The 14,621-nt window shown below is 40.0% G+C and overlaps 2 protein-coding genes across 3 annotated transcripts in view; both read right to left on the minus strand.

The window, feature by feature from the left end:
- LOC107732235 (MAP/microtubule affinity-regulating kinase 1) overlaps positions 1 to 3,838 on the minus strand; it is a 65,560-nt gene extending 61,722 nt beyond the window's left edge. Inside the window, exon 1 of the mRNA XM_016543514.1 lies at positions 3,501 to 3,838. Coding sequence (XP_016399000.1) covers positions 3,501 to 3,551 — 51 coding nt within the window. The 5' untranslated portion in view covers positions 3,552 to 3,838. The remainder of the gene's footprint in view (positions 1 to 3,500) is intronic.
- A 1,128-nt stretch (positions 3,839 to 4,966) lies between these two features.
- Positions 4,967 to 14,621, minus strand: part of LOC107732247 (inactive tyrosine-protein kinase 7-like) — a 54,684-nt gene continuing 45,029 nt past the window's right edge. Inside the window, exons 11-21 of one of the 2 annotated variants that reach the window (XM_016543527.1) lie at positions 12,588 to 12,737; positions 12,277 to 12,421; positions 12,032 to 12,159; positions 10,066 to 10,266; positions 9,833 to 9,982; positions 9,496 to 9,725; positions 8,310 to 8,390; positions 8,061 to 8,212; positions 7,731 to 7,797; positions 5,969 to 6,080; positions 4,967 to 5,881 (exon numbers count right to left, since the gene is read on the minus strand). In XM_016543527.1, coding sequence (XP_016399013.1) covers positions 5,721 to 5,881; positions 5,969 to 6,080; positions 7,731 to 7,797; positions 8,061 to 8,212; positions 8,310 to 8,390; positions 9,496 to 9,725; positions 9,833 to 9,982; positions 10,066 to 10,266; positions 12,032 to 12,159; positions 12,277 to 12,421; positions 12,588 to 12,737 — 1,577 coding nt within the window. In that variant the 3' untranslated portion in view covers positions 4,967 to 5,720. Of the gene's footprint in view, positions 5,882 to 5,968; positions 6,081 to 7,618; positions 7,798 to 8,060; positions 8,213 to 8,309; positions 8,391 to 9,495; positions 9,726 to 9,832; positions 9,983 to 10,065; positions 10,267 to 12,031; positions 12,160 to 12,276; positions 12,422 to 12,587; positions 12,738 to 14,621 lie in introns of both variants that reach the window. The other variant, XM_016543526.1, reaches the window with a different exon arrangement.

A 14,621-nucleotide genomic window follows, 5' to 3' on the forward strand; every position in this document is an offset into this window, starting at 1 on the left:
GGACCTGGGAACATTTCAGTTGCATTGCTGTCTATGGGAGGCTCAGAGAGCTCTCGGATTCCATCAAAAATACCTTAATTCGTGTTCCGAAGATGAACGATGGTCTTACGGGTTTGGAACGACATGAGGGTGAGTAATTAATGACAGAATTTTCATTTTGGGGTGAACTATCCCTTTAACAATTTACAGATTAGCTTTACCTAGCGATTCTCAACTCGAGTCCTCGAGGCCCACTGTCCTGCAGAATTCAGCTCGAACCTTGATCAAACTCATCCGCCCATAACTTTTTAGTGATCCTGAAGACCTCGATTAGCTTGTTCAAGTGTGTTTGATCAGGGTTGGAGCTAAACTCTGCAGGAAATTTGACCTCAAGGGCCAGAGTTGAGAATAGCGGATTATAAATTATCGCATTAATTGACCAAAAAGTCAAGTAATTGTTCAAGCAATTCAAATAATACTGGTTAATTACCAAAATAACTACTCCTTGCAGCCCTGTTCTTCAATTACTGGGACCACTTGGACTTCCTGTGCCGCTGTTCACGTTCTCCAGTTCACACACAGACAGTAAGGCAGCTGTGAAGGAGGGGGTGAGGACGTCTTAACAGTTTGACAGCTGCATTGATTATAACAGAGAGGAGTGCGCTGATATCCAAAACCCTTTGACCTCTGCAGCAAACAGCGCTTTACAACACTCCTTCCTCTTATCCACATATCAGTCCGTCTGCGACTTCAAGCCCAACGACAACAGACAAGAGTGAATGCAAACCGAGCAATAAAACCGAATCATTATTGAATGACTATTTCAAACTCTTCTTCTTTAGGTTTATAGAACTCATATCATGAGCTCACTGCACGCAAACTCGGGAGTCTGCAACACCTATAACGTATTTAAAGAAAGGATTCGCTGAGAAATGGAAATTCTGTCATCATTTACTCACCCTCGTAAGAATCCTTCACTAAAAACCACGATCGGCAATTACACATAAACTCTTTTAATTTAATTACGATAGCAGTGCTGACATGGTGAGATGTACAGAGCCAATGACAGCAGTCTCTAAATGTTTTCTCCACTGATTCAGAATAAATTACTTACATTAATGACCCACGCCACCCAGACGACCTCGGAGCATTTCTGTGCTTTTCATTAATCACAGCCTGTAATTACATGATGGAGTCAACAGCCCCTCTGTGACCATTATCAGCGAGTCATAAAGATCCTCCCACAGGCCGCAGACCTGATCCTGACTGAGTGTCTTGCTGCATCACTGGAGGATTTCAACACAAGTGCAGGAATCCTTTACATAAGCAGAGCTCTGCAGGCCTATAACCTGAGATGACATTAAACCCACAGGAGCATGAGACACGGGCTTTATACGGCCTCCTTTCTTCAATAACTTACTGATCAAGATCATTCCCATTGTGCTCCTCTATGAATCAAGTTTTTTTTTGTGTGAATCTTGTTAATGACGAAATGCAAAAATCCCAAAACCGCACTGCATTTCCTCATACCTTCAAATCACATTTATTTCATGACAGACTGATATTTCTGGAAGGCAAATGAATTGTCCAACAGCATTTTAAAATCTGAAAGATTTAAGGGCTCAGACGAACTGGAAAATTTTCAGTCAATTACAACTTAAATTTCGGCAAAAAAAAAAGTACGGCTTCTGTGAACACTGTGAACATTTATGGTGATTATTTTGTCCTTTTGGAGCATGGCAGAGCGAGAACTAAGATTGTTAAAAAAAGTCTCCTTTTGTGTTTCTCAGAAGAAAAAAAAAAGCATAGCAGCATGCATGCCCTTACCAATGCAGAAAAACAGCAAACGGGCTAAATGCAAATGCAAACTCATTTTGTGACAGTAGGTGTCGCTTAAAGAAAAGCAGACAGAGTAGACTTCCGCTTTTGTGTTTCACAGAAAGATAAACAGCAGATTACATCCAAACCAGAAGTGATAAAGCAATAAAAACTCTTATCACTTCCTTCTTGAGTTGTCCTAAACAGCTGAGGAAAGCAACAGGACATTACTGTTATCAAATTCTGCGGCGTTGCACCGAGTAGCTCCACCCACAGTTAAATCTGATTGGCCCAAATTCACGCTAAAATCCGAATCGCTATAAACCCCGTGAGGACGCCGTGTGAAGGCAGAGTAAAATATCATTTTTGGTAGGGCTGCACGATAAATCGCATGTGATTTACACGCGCAGCTCGTCAGCGAACAACGGCTCTGTGTAGTTAATGCTGCTCAATGTGAAAGCACTCACGGCGCGATTTTTTTGCGCAGCTCGTCAGCGAACAACGGCTCTTGTGTAGTTAATGCTGCTCAATGTGAAAGCACTCACGTGATGGAGATTTACCGCTGATTACAGAACCGGCTTTACTGATAAGATGCGCGTTAAATATCGCATGCGATTTATCGTGCAGCCCTACTTTTTGGGTAAAGTATTTCTTTAACTTAAGTGTTATTTCCCCTTGTGTCAGTCCAAATATCTACCAACAGCTTTGTCAGTGGATAAATACCATGTAAAATAACTGCATTTCATTCTAGCATTTGATTTTCTACATCCAGTTTGCTGTTATTCAATTGTTTTAGGAATATCAACTGCCGGTCACTGAAAACCCCATTTAATAAACTCTAAAGTAGGCCTACTGAGCTTATTATATTTGTGACCCTGGAGCACAAAAGCAGTCATAAGTAGCACAGGTATATTTGTAGCAATAGCCAACAATACATTGTATGGGTCAAAATTATCCATTTTAAATGCCAAAAATCATTAGGATACTAAGTAAAGATCATGCTCCATAAAGATATTTAGTAAATTTCCTACCGTAAATATATCAAAACTTAATTTTTGATTAGTAATATGCATTGCTAAGAACTTCATTTGGACAACTTTAAATGTGATTTTCTCAATATTTAGATTTTTTTGCACCCTCAGATTACAGATTTTCAAATAGTTGTATCTCGGCCAAATATTGTCCGATCCTAACAAACCATGCATCAATGGAAAGCGTATTCATTCAGCTTTCAGATGATCTATAAATCTCAATTTCAAAAAAAATTGATAACTGAAATTAGTGGTCCAGGGTCACATACTAATTATAATGTAGATACATGTAAACAGTAAGAAAACTGGTGCCGGGACGCTGAAGCGTGAGCTCGCAGTGGGTCTGATGATGGGAAATCAATCTGATATGCTGATGATGATGATCAGATCATCAGTGTTGCATTGGTTAACACAGGACAGGGAAGCATCACATGCACCTGAACGGTCCTGAGCAATCTATACAGTTACACAAACAAACATAACTCTAATAATGGCTTTAAATCAACACTGGACACTATTATCAAACCTCAGAAGACAAAACGAGTATATGCTCAACCAACCCGCCTCGTTAAACCATTAAAAGCTTGTGTCCGCGTCAACAAAAGCACAAGAACGCAGCGAGAGCAAACGCGTGATAAACGTGAATGTTAATGCGGTGTATCATTGACTTACATTCTCCGCGTCGCGCTCGTTAACGGTGGGCAATGGCGTTCGGGTCGACATCTTGTGTTTACAGGCCGCTCGCTCCAGCGCCGGCGCTCGGTACAGCGAAGATAGCGCGGAAGATACGGATATCCGATGCCCGTCACACCGGCATGTCTCCTGGCCTTCGACCTACGATGCGGCGGCGGCTTTCCGGACTATAACATGAACATATCCAGGAGCGGCCCGCGTCAGCCGCGAGCGAGAGAGAGACGGAGCGACGCGACGCTGCAGATGCGCGGACAGAGCGAGTGTGTGTGTGTGGAACTCAGGCTCCTGCATTGATCCACCCTGATAGAAACACACACACTCACTCTCACACACACACACACACACACACACACAGAGAGAGACAGAGACACAGAGGACGATGATAGAACTCAGAACTTCTGTCGCAAAATAATAAATATATTAGTTTATATGGCTATTTAACCCGTGCACTTGATTAAATAAAAATAGTTTTATTATATTAACTGCATATTTGTGCAAATGCTTTGTCATGACAAGCTCAATCAATGCTTCTTCTATGCAGTGTTTGGGGAAAGTGCATGAGCCTGCACTGCTAAAAAAATGTCTCTTAAAATAAGCAGCTCACTATAATATGCCTCTCTACATTTGACCTACATCACCACCTAATGGATTTAAAACAGTACTGCGTCTCTAACACCATCGCATTGAAAGCTTCAGGGAATTTTTTTTTGATAAACCACAACTAATTGAAGCCTAAAGCGTCTATGCCTAAATGATTCATTTACATTTTATGTTGGGAATATAATCAATAGATTATGAGGTCTCACAATTGTTCCTGTTAACCATCCTCCACGCCGCCAGAGGGAGACAGCATCTGAGCTCTAGAAGTGGTAAAACATACTATACTATACTATACTAAACTTGTTTATTGTCTGTCTGTCTGTCAGAATACAGTTAATTTTGCATGGCCAAATACAGGGGCTGCAACCCATGGTGAAATCCTTGCAATTATCTTTTGTTGTCCATATTCTCTAGTTTGAGTAGCAGTGTAGTATAAGTAGTGTTCAGCAATGTTTAGTACAAGCATTCTGTGAAATAATATGCTTTGTTAGACATCCAAAACGGAGAAATCATGGCAGCCCGTTTAGTGTTTGAAGAACAATAGCCTGTAGGCTTTAAGGGATTGAATAAAGGCATATGAGCTGATCGAACATGTAAAGATGACTTTTTAAAAGGTTAATTCACCCAAAAATGGCCATCACTAACTAATAGCTCCTGAACATGCCTCCCTTCCACCAAAGCTTAAAGAAGACTTCTTTCTGGTCCAGAACCGCCTTTTCTTCAGTGGAAAGGAAGATCTCCATTGCCTTCAGAGAATAAGAAACTCCGGCCCTCACCACTTCATACAAGAACACTTCAGAAAGTATACAGTTTTTTACATTTACAAAACATGAGATCAAACAAGCTTTGTTAAAAAGTGAAATTTTATTGCAACAGCAGAGTATGTGACAGAAGCGTTTGTTTGTTTGTTGCACTATTTTTTTTTCCCCTCCAGAGTCAAGAATACCTCTGGATTTTTATAGAAACCGATATGCAACGTGTGGGTAGCAAATACAAGATAAAACACTGAACTCTTACTAAGCAATAAAACACTATAAATGTATATCAAAACAAAACATTCAAGGCTTTCCAAGTCGTAACATACAGCATACTAAAATCAAGACATCCTTCATTTTACAGGCACTTGAATTTGAACTCAATGAAAAAGTCGTCTTATAAACAGGTTTCTCGACAGTCTGTTTCTATGAGTACTTCTGAATGATATAAAAAGGTCATAAACATAATAAAAACGTCATATAAACAGTACCTTTCTGTACATTGAACAAACAGGACCTTTTAAATAAATTAAGAGGCTCCCGAGACAATCCTTCTAAAATATAAAATTGGTCAGTGCATGGTTTGCGATTACAAACGCACTATATTTTACTACATTTCATCGTTTTGAGTGGGCAAACTCAAACTGAGAAGTGACAGGGCAGCTTTTGGTACAAACCCCATTAAGAACCAAATGTTTGAGGAACCTTCTGAAACATTTCATTAAACGTATGGAAGAAATGGTGGAAAATATATCAAATTCCAAGTCCTTTTGTTCTTGAGGCAAGACACTGAATCTGAACGTTTAGGGTTTTGAGCCATGGCTTGCAGGACGATCCAGTTCTCTCACACTTTACTTTCAGAGGGCAGATCGCTGAGTGCGGCGGAGATGTCGCTGAAAGACAGTCTGTCTTTGGGGCTGGCGGCCCAGCAGCGCACCATCAGCTTGAAGACCCGAGAAGGACACCCCGGAGGAGGAGACAACTTCAGCTTCCCTTCCTGCAGAGCTGTAGAGACACAGATAAAGAGAGTTAGAGATAAATCACAACCGTCAGTCAATATGCAACCCACTTGACTTTTTTTGTGAGGCGCACCTTCTAGAACTTTGTCATCCGCGAGCTCGGCGTAAGGCAGCTCCCCAAAGCTGAAGACCTCCCACATGAGCACCCCAAATGACCACACGTCCGTCTTGGTGGAGAAATCGTCCTCAAAGACGGCTTCAGACGGGAGCCAACGCAGAGGAATTACTTTTGATAAGAAACATAGTCTCATCTTTCAAATTATGTCCTCTTTTTTCTCCAGTAAATGGCGTTTTGGTGTTCTTTGATGTGGCGCGACAGCTCGCTGTATATAGGCCTCAGTTCTACTAGTTTTAACGTGAAATAAACATGAATGAACATGTCATGCCTCATGCAATCACTCAATCAGTGTTTCAACCGCGGAAAGACGGCAATAGTCAAGTCACCTTTATTTATATAGCGCTTTTAACAATACAGATTGTGTCAAAGCAGCTTTACAGTATCAAATAGGAAAATAGTGTGTCAATAATGCAAAATGACAATAGTAAACACTCAATTTTCAGTTAAAGGCAGTTAAAAGCAATACACAGCTTCTACACAAGGTAAGTCATCAGTGTCCACAGCTTGTTAGCTCGCTAGAGACATGAGATCTTCGCCAAATATTAAACTATATACTCATTATATTTTACCTAGTAGTGATGTCTTAATTATTTAATGTATGTTTAAATAAATCTGTTATGAAACAAGTTATGCCAGCCACTGTGTAAATCAATATATTTCAAAAACAACACCTTAAATAACAAGTTAATTAAGAAGTTAAGTAAACTGCATCATGTGCAATGTACATGTTTGCATACGATTTTTTTAAGTTGAGTGTTGATTCTTATATTTAAGAATAAATAGTAATTAGATTTAAGCAGCGGCTATTTGCTAAGTACAAATAGCTATAGATTCTATTTACACTATGTTAAAATAGGATTTTCTGCTATTTATACTACTTAATGCAAATAGTGGCAATTATCTGCACCTCAGTAGTACAGTACATTATAAAACAGTATGCAATAATAACATATTGAGTGTAAATTATAATTTTAATACAAATTATTAAATGGATGCAACCTTATTGGGACAATAAATCCCTCCCTACCCCTACCCGATATTTTGTTTTCAACTTTTTGATTATTTCCTTCATTTTAATTGAAAATAAATGCCTTTCCGGTGTGATATGAGATTTGAAGAGTTCGGCAAAAGGCGGATTCGAACCCGGGTTGATCACGTCAAAAAGACTACGGTACACGCTTTAACATCTACGCCACTGGAGCTGTTGTTAAACATTGTTAGACGATCGTCTTTTGTAGTGGTGAGTATCACACGTTGGTGGGCGGAGTTAGTGTAAATAGCTTCTGCCAACAAGGCGGGCTATTTAGTGTAAATAGACACTCCATTAAATTTAAGTTTGGGCTCTGTTGTTAATTGTAACCTTATAGTAATATAAAAGGGCTCCCTTTTAGAGCATAAGCTGTGGTAGATTTTTAATCACAAGATTTTAACTATAATTGAATTACGAGCAATTTGTTCAATAAACCACTGTTTATTGTTCAGTTTTTCTGAAAACATACTGAACTGTGACGTCAAAACCGAGGTGCATACTGAACCATCATGTTTGTGCACCGTTACACCCCTACATGTCAATACATAACCCATTTGACTTTTTGTGAGACGCACCTTCTAGAACTTTGTCTTCCGTGAGATCGGCGTACGGCAGCTCCCCAAAGCTGAAGACCTCCCACATGAGCACCCCAAATGACCACACATCCGTCTTGGTGGAGAAATCGTCCTCAAAGACGGCTTCAGACGGGAGCCAACGCAGAGGAATCCAGGACTGGCGATAATGGTAGTACTCGCTACTCAAACACAGAAAAGAAACAATGACGACTTGGTCACCACAAGGGGGAAGCAGTGTGCGCGATAATAAGTGGAGAACATTCACAAGCCTGTGAACAATCACTACGGGAAGCTTTTGCATTGGAAAAGATGACTTCAGTGCTCTTTTCATTCCTCATTTTATAAATCAAAGGCTTTGGCTATAAATGTGGATTAGGACTTGCTAGTGAATTTAATTGCTTTAATAAAAAGCGAATGTTGTAGAACGTGTGTTTGGCTGTACCTGTTGTAGACGTCTTTGCTAAGGCCCAGAGCAGACACTTTGATCTGTCGTTTGGAGGAGATCAGGCAGTTACGTGCAGCCAGGTCTTTGTGGACGAAGCGCTGGTTGGACAGGTGCTCCATGCCTCGAGCCACCTGCAGACACACCGACACCTGCGGGCAGACAGCAGAGAGTGAGTGCGGCTAGTCCTGACGCGTGTTTATGTACATATACTGTATACAAGAGAGACTGGAGACAGTTATTAACTACCTTCTGCTTGGTGCTGAGCGGTTGGACTTTGACTTTCTCGTCTTTGCTCTTGGACACTCGCAGGTATTGCTTCAGATCACCCTGAAAATAACACACAGCAAAATGAGACAAGAGCAAGAGTGAAGAAACACATCTCAGGACACAATATTTCAATTAGCACTTCAAAATACAACTAGAATAAAGCCATATGCCACAGGAGCACATTACTGTGATGCTATCGGGGATAAAAGGGGGTGTTGTTAGAAGAGAAGTTTTTAAAACCACTTCAGTCATGGCTAAATTGCACAGCCCTGAGTGTTTCTTAGTGTGAAGAAGTGTAAATGATAAACAGACAGATAGATTAAGGGACAGACAGATAGATGAAGGGATGTGGTGTGTAATGTCAATATCCAAAGATAGATGGATAGAGAAAGACATAATAAAAGTGATTAAAGGATGAAATGCAAAGACAGACAGACAAACATGTAAACAGATGGACATATAGATAGATAAATAGACAGACAGATGATTAGACGGACGGACGGACGGACGGACGGACAGACAGATATAGATATAGACAGACAGACAGACAGATCGATAGATAGATCGATAGATAGATAGATAGGACAGACAGACAGATATAGATATAGACAGACAGACAGACAGATAGATAGACGGATAGATGGATAGATAGATGGATAGATGGATAGGACAGACAGATAGATATAGACGGACAGACAGACAGACAGACAGACAGACAGATAGATAGATAGATAGATAGATAGATAGATAGATAGATAGATAGATAGATAGATAGGACAGACAGACAGATAGATAGATAGATAGATAGATAGATAGACAGATAGACAGATAGATAGACAGATAGACAGATAGATATAGACAGACAGACAGATAGATAGGACAGACAGATATAGATATAGACAGACAGACAGATAGATAGGACAGACAGATATAGATATAGACAGACAGACAGATAGATAGGACAGACAGATATAGATATAGACAGACAGACAGATAGATAGGACAGACAGATATAGAGACAGACAGACAGATAGATAGATAGGACAGACAGATATAGATATAGATATAGATATAGATATAGACAGACAGACAGACAGATAGATAGGACAGACAGATATAGACAGACAGACAGATAGACATATATGATGCAGTGAGCTGATGTTACCATATCAGTGTACTCCATTATCATGTAGTGCGGCTCCACTTCTCTACAGATGCCCAGCAGACGAGCGATGTTAGCATGGCTGAGCTTAGCAAACATGTCACACTCGCGACGGAAATCCAACTGCATCTGCTCGTCGCGTGCCTGCAGACTCTTCACCAGCACCACCGTCTCCTCCTCATCCTCAGCGGCCTTCGCTTTGGCCAGCAGCACCTCACCAAACTCTCCTTTACCTACATGAGGAGAAACAGAAGTAGACGCATTAGTTTCTCGTTCGAGATGTTAATGCCAGTTGTAAACCAGTCCGCAGGTCTCTGTTTTTGGTAGTCTATTGCTGTACCCAGTGTGGTGATGGTGTGCAGGTTGTTTCGGGGGAAGTGGAGCTTGTCGTGACTGCTGTGGCGTTTGTTGATCCCGCTGGCAGCCATGTTGGTGAGCGCCACCTCCTCCTGGATCTCTGCTGTGGTGTGGCCGTTCTGTTGGACGTCTCCTATGGGTCGATCAGAGACCTGGATCAGAGAACTGGGTCTGTTTTTTCACAACTGCATGCTAGCAAAAGTTACCACCACACACCGTTGAGACATTCCACCTCTTGCTCGTCTCCGTCCTGCCCCTTCTGGACTCTCTTGGCATTGCGCCTCTGCTTGCAGTAAAACATGAGGCCCAACACGATGATGATGTAGGCCACGGCCGCCCCCACCGACAGACCGATAGTCTGGATCATTTTGTAAGGGGCCTTTTCCTCATCTGCTAATGAGTGCTGAACTGGTTTTTCTGTGGACAACCATGCATACGTTAAACACCAGGGTTTTTAGAAAGAGCGGTTTCATTCCGGCATCCCTTTTGATCCCATCTTAAATAGGCTCCTTATAGGAATCAAGTGACAAGCTGGCATGAACATTCAATTAGGATCTAACAGTCCTGAATTAGCACCAAAACACAATTTGATGTGCCTCTCCTTTCTCTGAAGCCAACACGCCGCTAGACTCAAAGCATTTGTAATTCAGCTTAATGTGGAAACTGAGTTGGTACTCCCGAGATGGGCCAAAATTGGTTTAGGGTGAACTTAGAAACTGCATTGCAGCATGTATCAGGTTTCAAAGAGCCATCTAGTACAAAAATTGGATAAACGCGGCTGTGAGTACAACACAGCTCAAAAAACAGCAGTGGCAGATAACAGGGTAATGTAGACCTAAAGAATAAAAGGACCGCATGAGCAAGAACTCTAATTGGTTTAAAGGATCAGAGAAAATATAATCATTTACAACTTTTGACAAGCAGGAAGTGGTCTCATAGAGAGCTGCAGGGATAATGCATTTTTGTAGGCCAACTATGAAATTAGCATCACCCAGGTTCCATTGGCTTTTGGATAAATTGCAGAAAATAAGCTGTGTGACCGACACAAGTTTATGATTCTTACATGTTTTGTTCATCCTGATAATCTTCAAATAAACATAACTTTCATGAATTTTCTAAGCAAATTTCAACCACCACTTGGCCATTTTCCCATTTGGCCAAACTGTGTATATCTTAACTCTCTTGAGCTTGTGTCAACCATTTTTAAGCATTTAACCAAAAATGTATTGACTTCGGGACAATGGAATTAGAAGTGCAAAAAATTATTCATGTGGATTTGCCGCATTGACTAACAGAAAGCTGCTTGGTTCTAAAGTGACACTACACTGCAACACTATTGACAACAGACAAATCAAAATATTGCTAATGTGGCTTTTTTTACTTCCTTTGCACCATTACTTAACGTTTGGTGTCTTCATGGTCAAATTTGTTGAAGTGTTACAGAAAAACTGTTTGGAATATCAAAGAGTTTTCAAGTTTCAATCACCGAGTGCATTATGTGCTGGAGAAATTCCAAAAAGTACATTTTTGACAAAATTCAAAATGGTACACAGGCAATATGGCTGACCTTAAAAGTTGCCATTCAAGATCATTTAAGCGAGTTTCGAGTTTAATTATTAAACATATAAAGCATTTAAAATTTTGTGATTTTTGATCATTAAAAAAAAAACAGTTTTTAATAACTTTTTGACAGTGAAAGTCTCAATGTAATGTGACCAAAAATTGGGGAATAGCCAACAGAATGCTATAGGAGAAGTTTGAAAAGTATGTTTTCAACTGAGTTCAAGTTTAGGGTTTGCATTTTTTTATGCATTCTAAAGTGAAACCTCGATTAACCATAATTTTTATCAATTGATTGTATAGTGAAGCATGGAGATTACATACCAAAATTGTTGAATGAGAGGGGTTGAAAAATAAGTCTTGCCAACATGGGGAAAATTTGGAAAAAAAATTAACACACTGATGAATTGCTCACAATGAGCCCTTTAACGTGTATTACGACAGTGAAATGTACATGCATGTAAATATACATGTAACGGTTGGTGGTGCCAGAGGGTTTGAAATAAACCGCAAATCTGACATGATATATGAGACGCTCCTTAATCAGTGGCCAAATTTAACAATCCAACTTTAGGGGCTGCAAAAGACATCCATCCAGAAAATAAGAGGGTATCAGACTCACCAACAACGTAGAGCTCTGCCGAAGTGTGTGCAATGTTACAGCTGTTTCCTGCAATGCAGGTGTAGCTTCCTGTGTCCTCCGTGCTGACGTCATGAACCACCAGAGAGCCGTTGGGCATCTTCTGGAATCTGAGTAAGAAATAAAACAAGGAGATTCTTGAAACAAGGAAGTACTTTTCAAATCTTCCAATGAAACCACTTCAGTCTGAACTCAACAAAGTTGGAATTGTGGTAATTCAGCTTTACCTGCTCTTGTCTGCCTCCAGAAATTTGTCTTTTTTCTTCCACTGGATGAAGGGAGGAGGGTCTCCAGTGGCCTGACAGTGAAGCACTGCGGTGTGTCCCTGATATACTGTGGTATTCTCCGGCTTGAGCTTAAACGCCACATAAACTAAAGAATGGGAGTAGAAAAGAAAAGAAATACAGAGACAGAAAGGTCAAGGGACAGTTTCAATGAAAACAGAAGTGTATGAATTAGTTTCCTCAAACGATTCAATAATGTCTCTTGTGCAAGTGGGTCAAGCAAAGCCATCAGAAACACACTTTTCGCCCAGTACCTGCGACGGTGAGCTGGACGACGGCTCTGATCTCTCCCTGCTGGCTGTTGGAGGCGAGGCAGGTGTAGTTCCCGGCGTCCGCCCGCGTCACGGTGCTGAAGTGCAGCATGCCGCCCTTCTGCTCCACCCACGCAGGGATATCACTGCCGTCTGCAGGAGCGCCAGACACACACACACACACATTCACTACGCGGGAACCCGTGTACTTTATCCAGTGCCGGATGTTTTCATTTTCAAGGACACAATGCAAAGTTCATAAACAATTTGCAGTCGTTTATAAGCTCAATAGGATTTATGTTTTCGGTTCCATGCCTGAAATAAAGGTCTGTGGTTAAGACAAGCTCAAGATATTTTCATGTTTTATTCTATGAGCTAAAATACACTGAACAAAATTATAAACGCAACACTTTTGTTTTTGCCCCCATTTTTCATGAGCTGAACTCAAAGAACTTTTCTTGTGGCCAGCCTAAGGCACACCTGTGCAATAATCATGCTGTCTAATCAGCATCTTGCTATGCCACACCTGTGAGGTGGATGGATTATCTCGGCAAAGGAGAAGTGCTCACTAACACAGATTTAGACAGATTTGTGAACAATATTTGAGAGAAATAGGCCTTTTGTGTACATAGAAAAAGTCTTAGATCTTTGAGTTCAGCTCATGAAAAATGGGGGCAAAAACAAAAGTGTTGCGTTTATAATTTTGTTCAGTGTATATTGGTAATAGTCCACTTGTGATTTTTAAAGCTTTCACGTGTCTTTTAAAAGGCTCAAAGGGTTAATGGGACAACCGAAGTTGTTGGGGACATTTAAGTTGCGATGAAACGGAAGTAACGACAGATCATTTGTTCTGTATTGTGACGTTCATCTGACTGAAATGGATTATCGAAAATTGAAAAAAATAAATAAATAGGGCGAGACTTGGTTCTATGCATTGTTGATTGTATGCTGAGATGTAGACAAAAGCTCTCAAAAGAGGAGTGTGAGCTATGTATAAGAGGACCTTTTCACCAGAGGGTCCAGTTATCACACTTTGATTAAACGTTATGAGGTCAAAAAAGTAAAAATAAAAATGAATCAAGAAAATGTATAAACAAAAATTTGCCCTCTTGCAAAAAGAGCACAGTGTATACTATAGTTTATTGAGGCAAAAGTCATAGTTAATGGTTTGTTAATGGCGAGAATTGGATTTTTCTTTAAATATTAAGTAAAGATCATGTTCCATGAAGACATTTTGCAAATTTCCTACCGTAAATATATCAAAACTTAATTTTTGATTAGTAATATGCATTGCTAAGAACTTCATTTGAACAACTTTAAAGATGATTTTCTCAATATTTAGATTTTTTTGCACCCTCAGATTCCAGATTTTCAAATAGTTGTATCTCGGCCAAATATTGTCCGATCCTAACAAACCATACATCAATGGAAATATTATTTATGCAGGTGATGTATAAATCTCAATTTCAAAAAATTTAGCCTTATGACTGGTTTGGTGGTCCATGGTCACACACACATTCTTTTTGGAATATCAAATAGTTTTCGAGTTTTAACCACCATGTGTATTCCAAAAAGTAAATTTTTGACAATATGGCTGAACTTGAAAGTTGGCTCTCAAGATCAATTAATTGAGTAATGAGTTTAAAAATTCAGAATATCAGGCATTTGAAAATTTGTGATTTCCGGCAACTACACATAACAAATAACATTATATAACAAATAACATTTGACAGGGACAGTCACAACTGTAATGTGCCCAAAATTTGGGGAATAGCAAAGATTGCTCTATGGATCTGAGTTTAGCTGATAGCTCTACGTTATCAGTTTGCTGTCGTGACTCTGGCGAACAGCACTGAATGCGCACTTTTCGGTACAAAAAAATGTATTATTATTTTCAACCTTTTATCAGCTTATGTAGTCTCTACAACCAATGAATTGCTGATCTCTAGTGATGTATAATTTTTGTAATAGATCATTTGTTGGTAAAGGGTGAGAGATCTGGCGAGCCACATGATTTTTGTCAAAGAGCCAGGTGTG

This window comes from Sinocyclocheilus rhinocerous, unplaced genomic scaffold (assembly GCF_001515625.1).
Source record: "Sinocyclocheilus rhinocerous isolate Xijiao unplaced genomic scaffold, SAMN03320098_v1.1 scaffold909, whole genome shotgun sequence".
NCBI lineage: Eukaryota > Metazoa > Chordata > Actinopteri > Cypriniformes > Cyprinidae > Sinocyclocheilus > Sinocyclocheilus rhinocerous.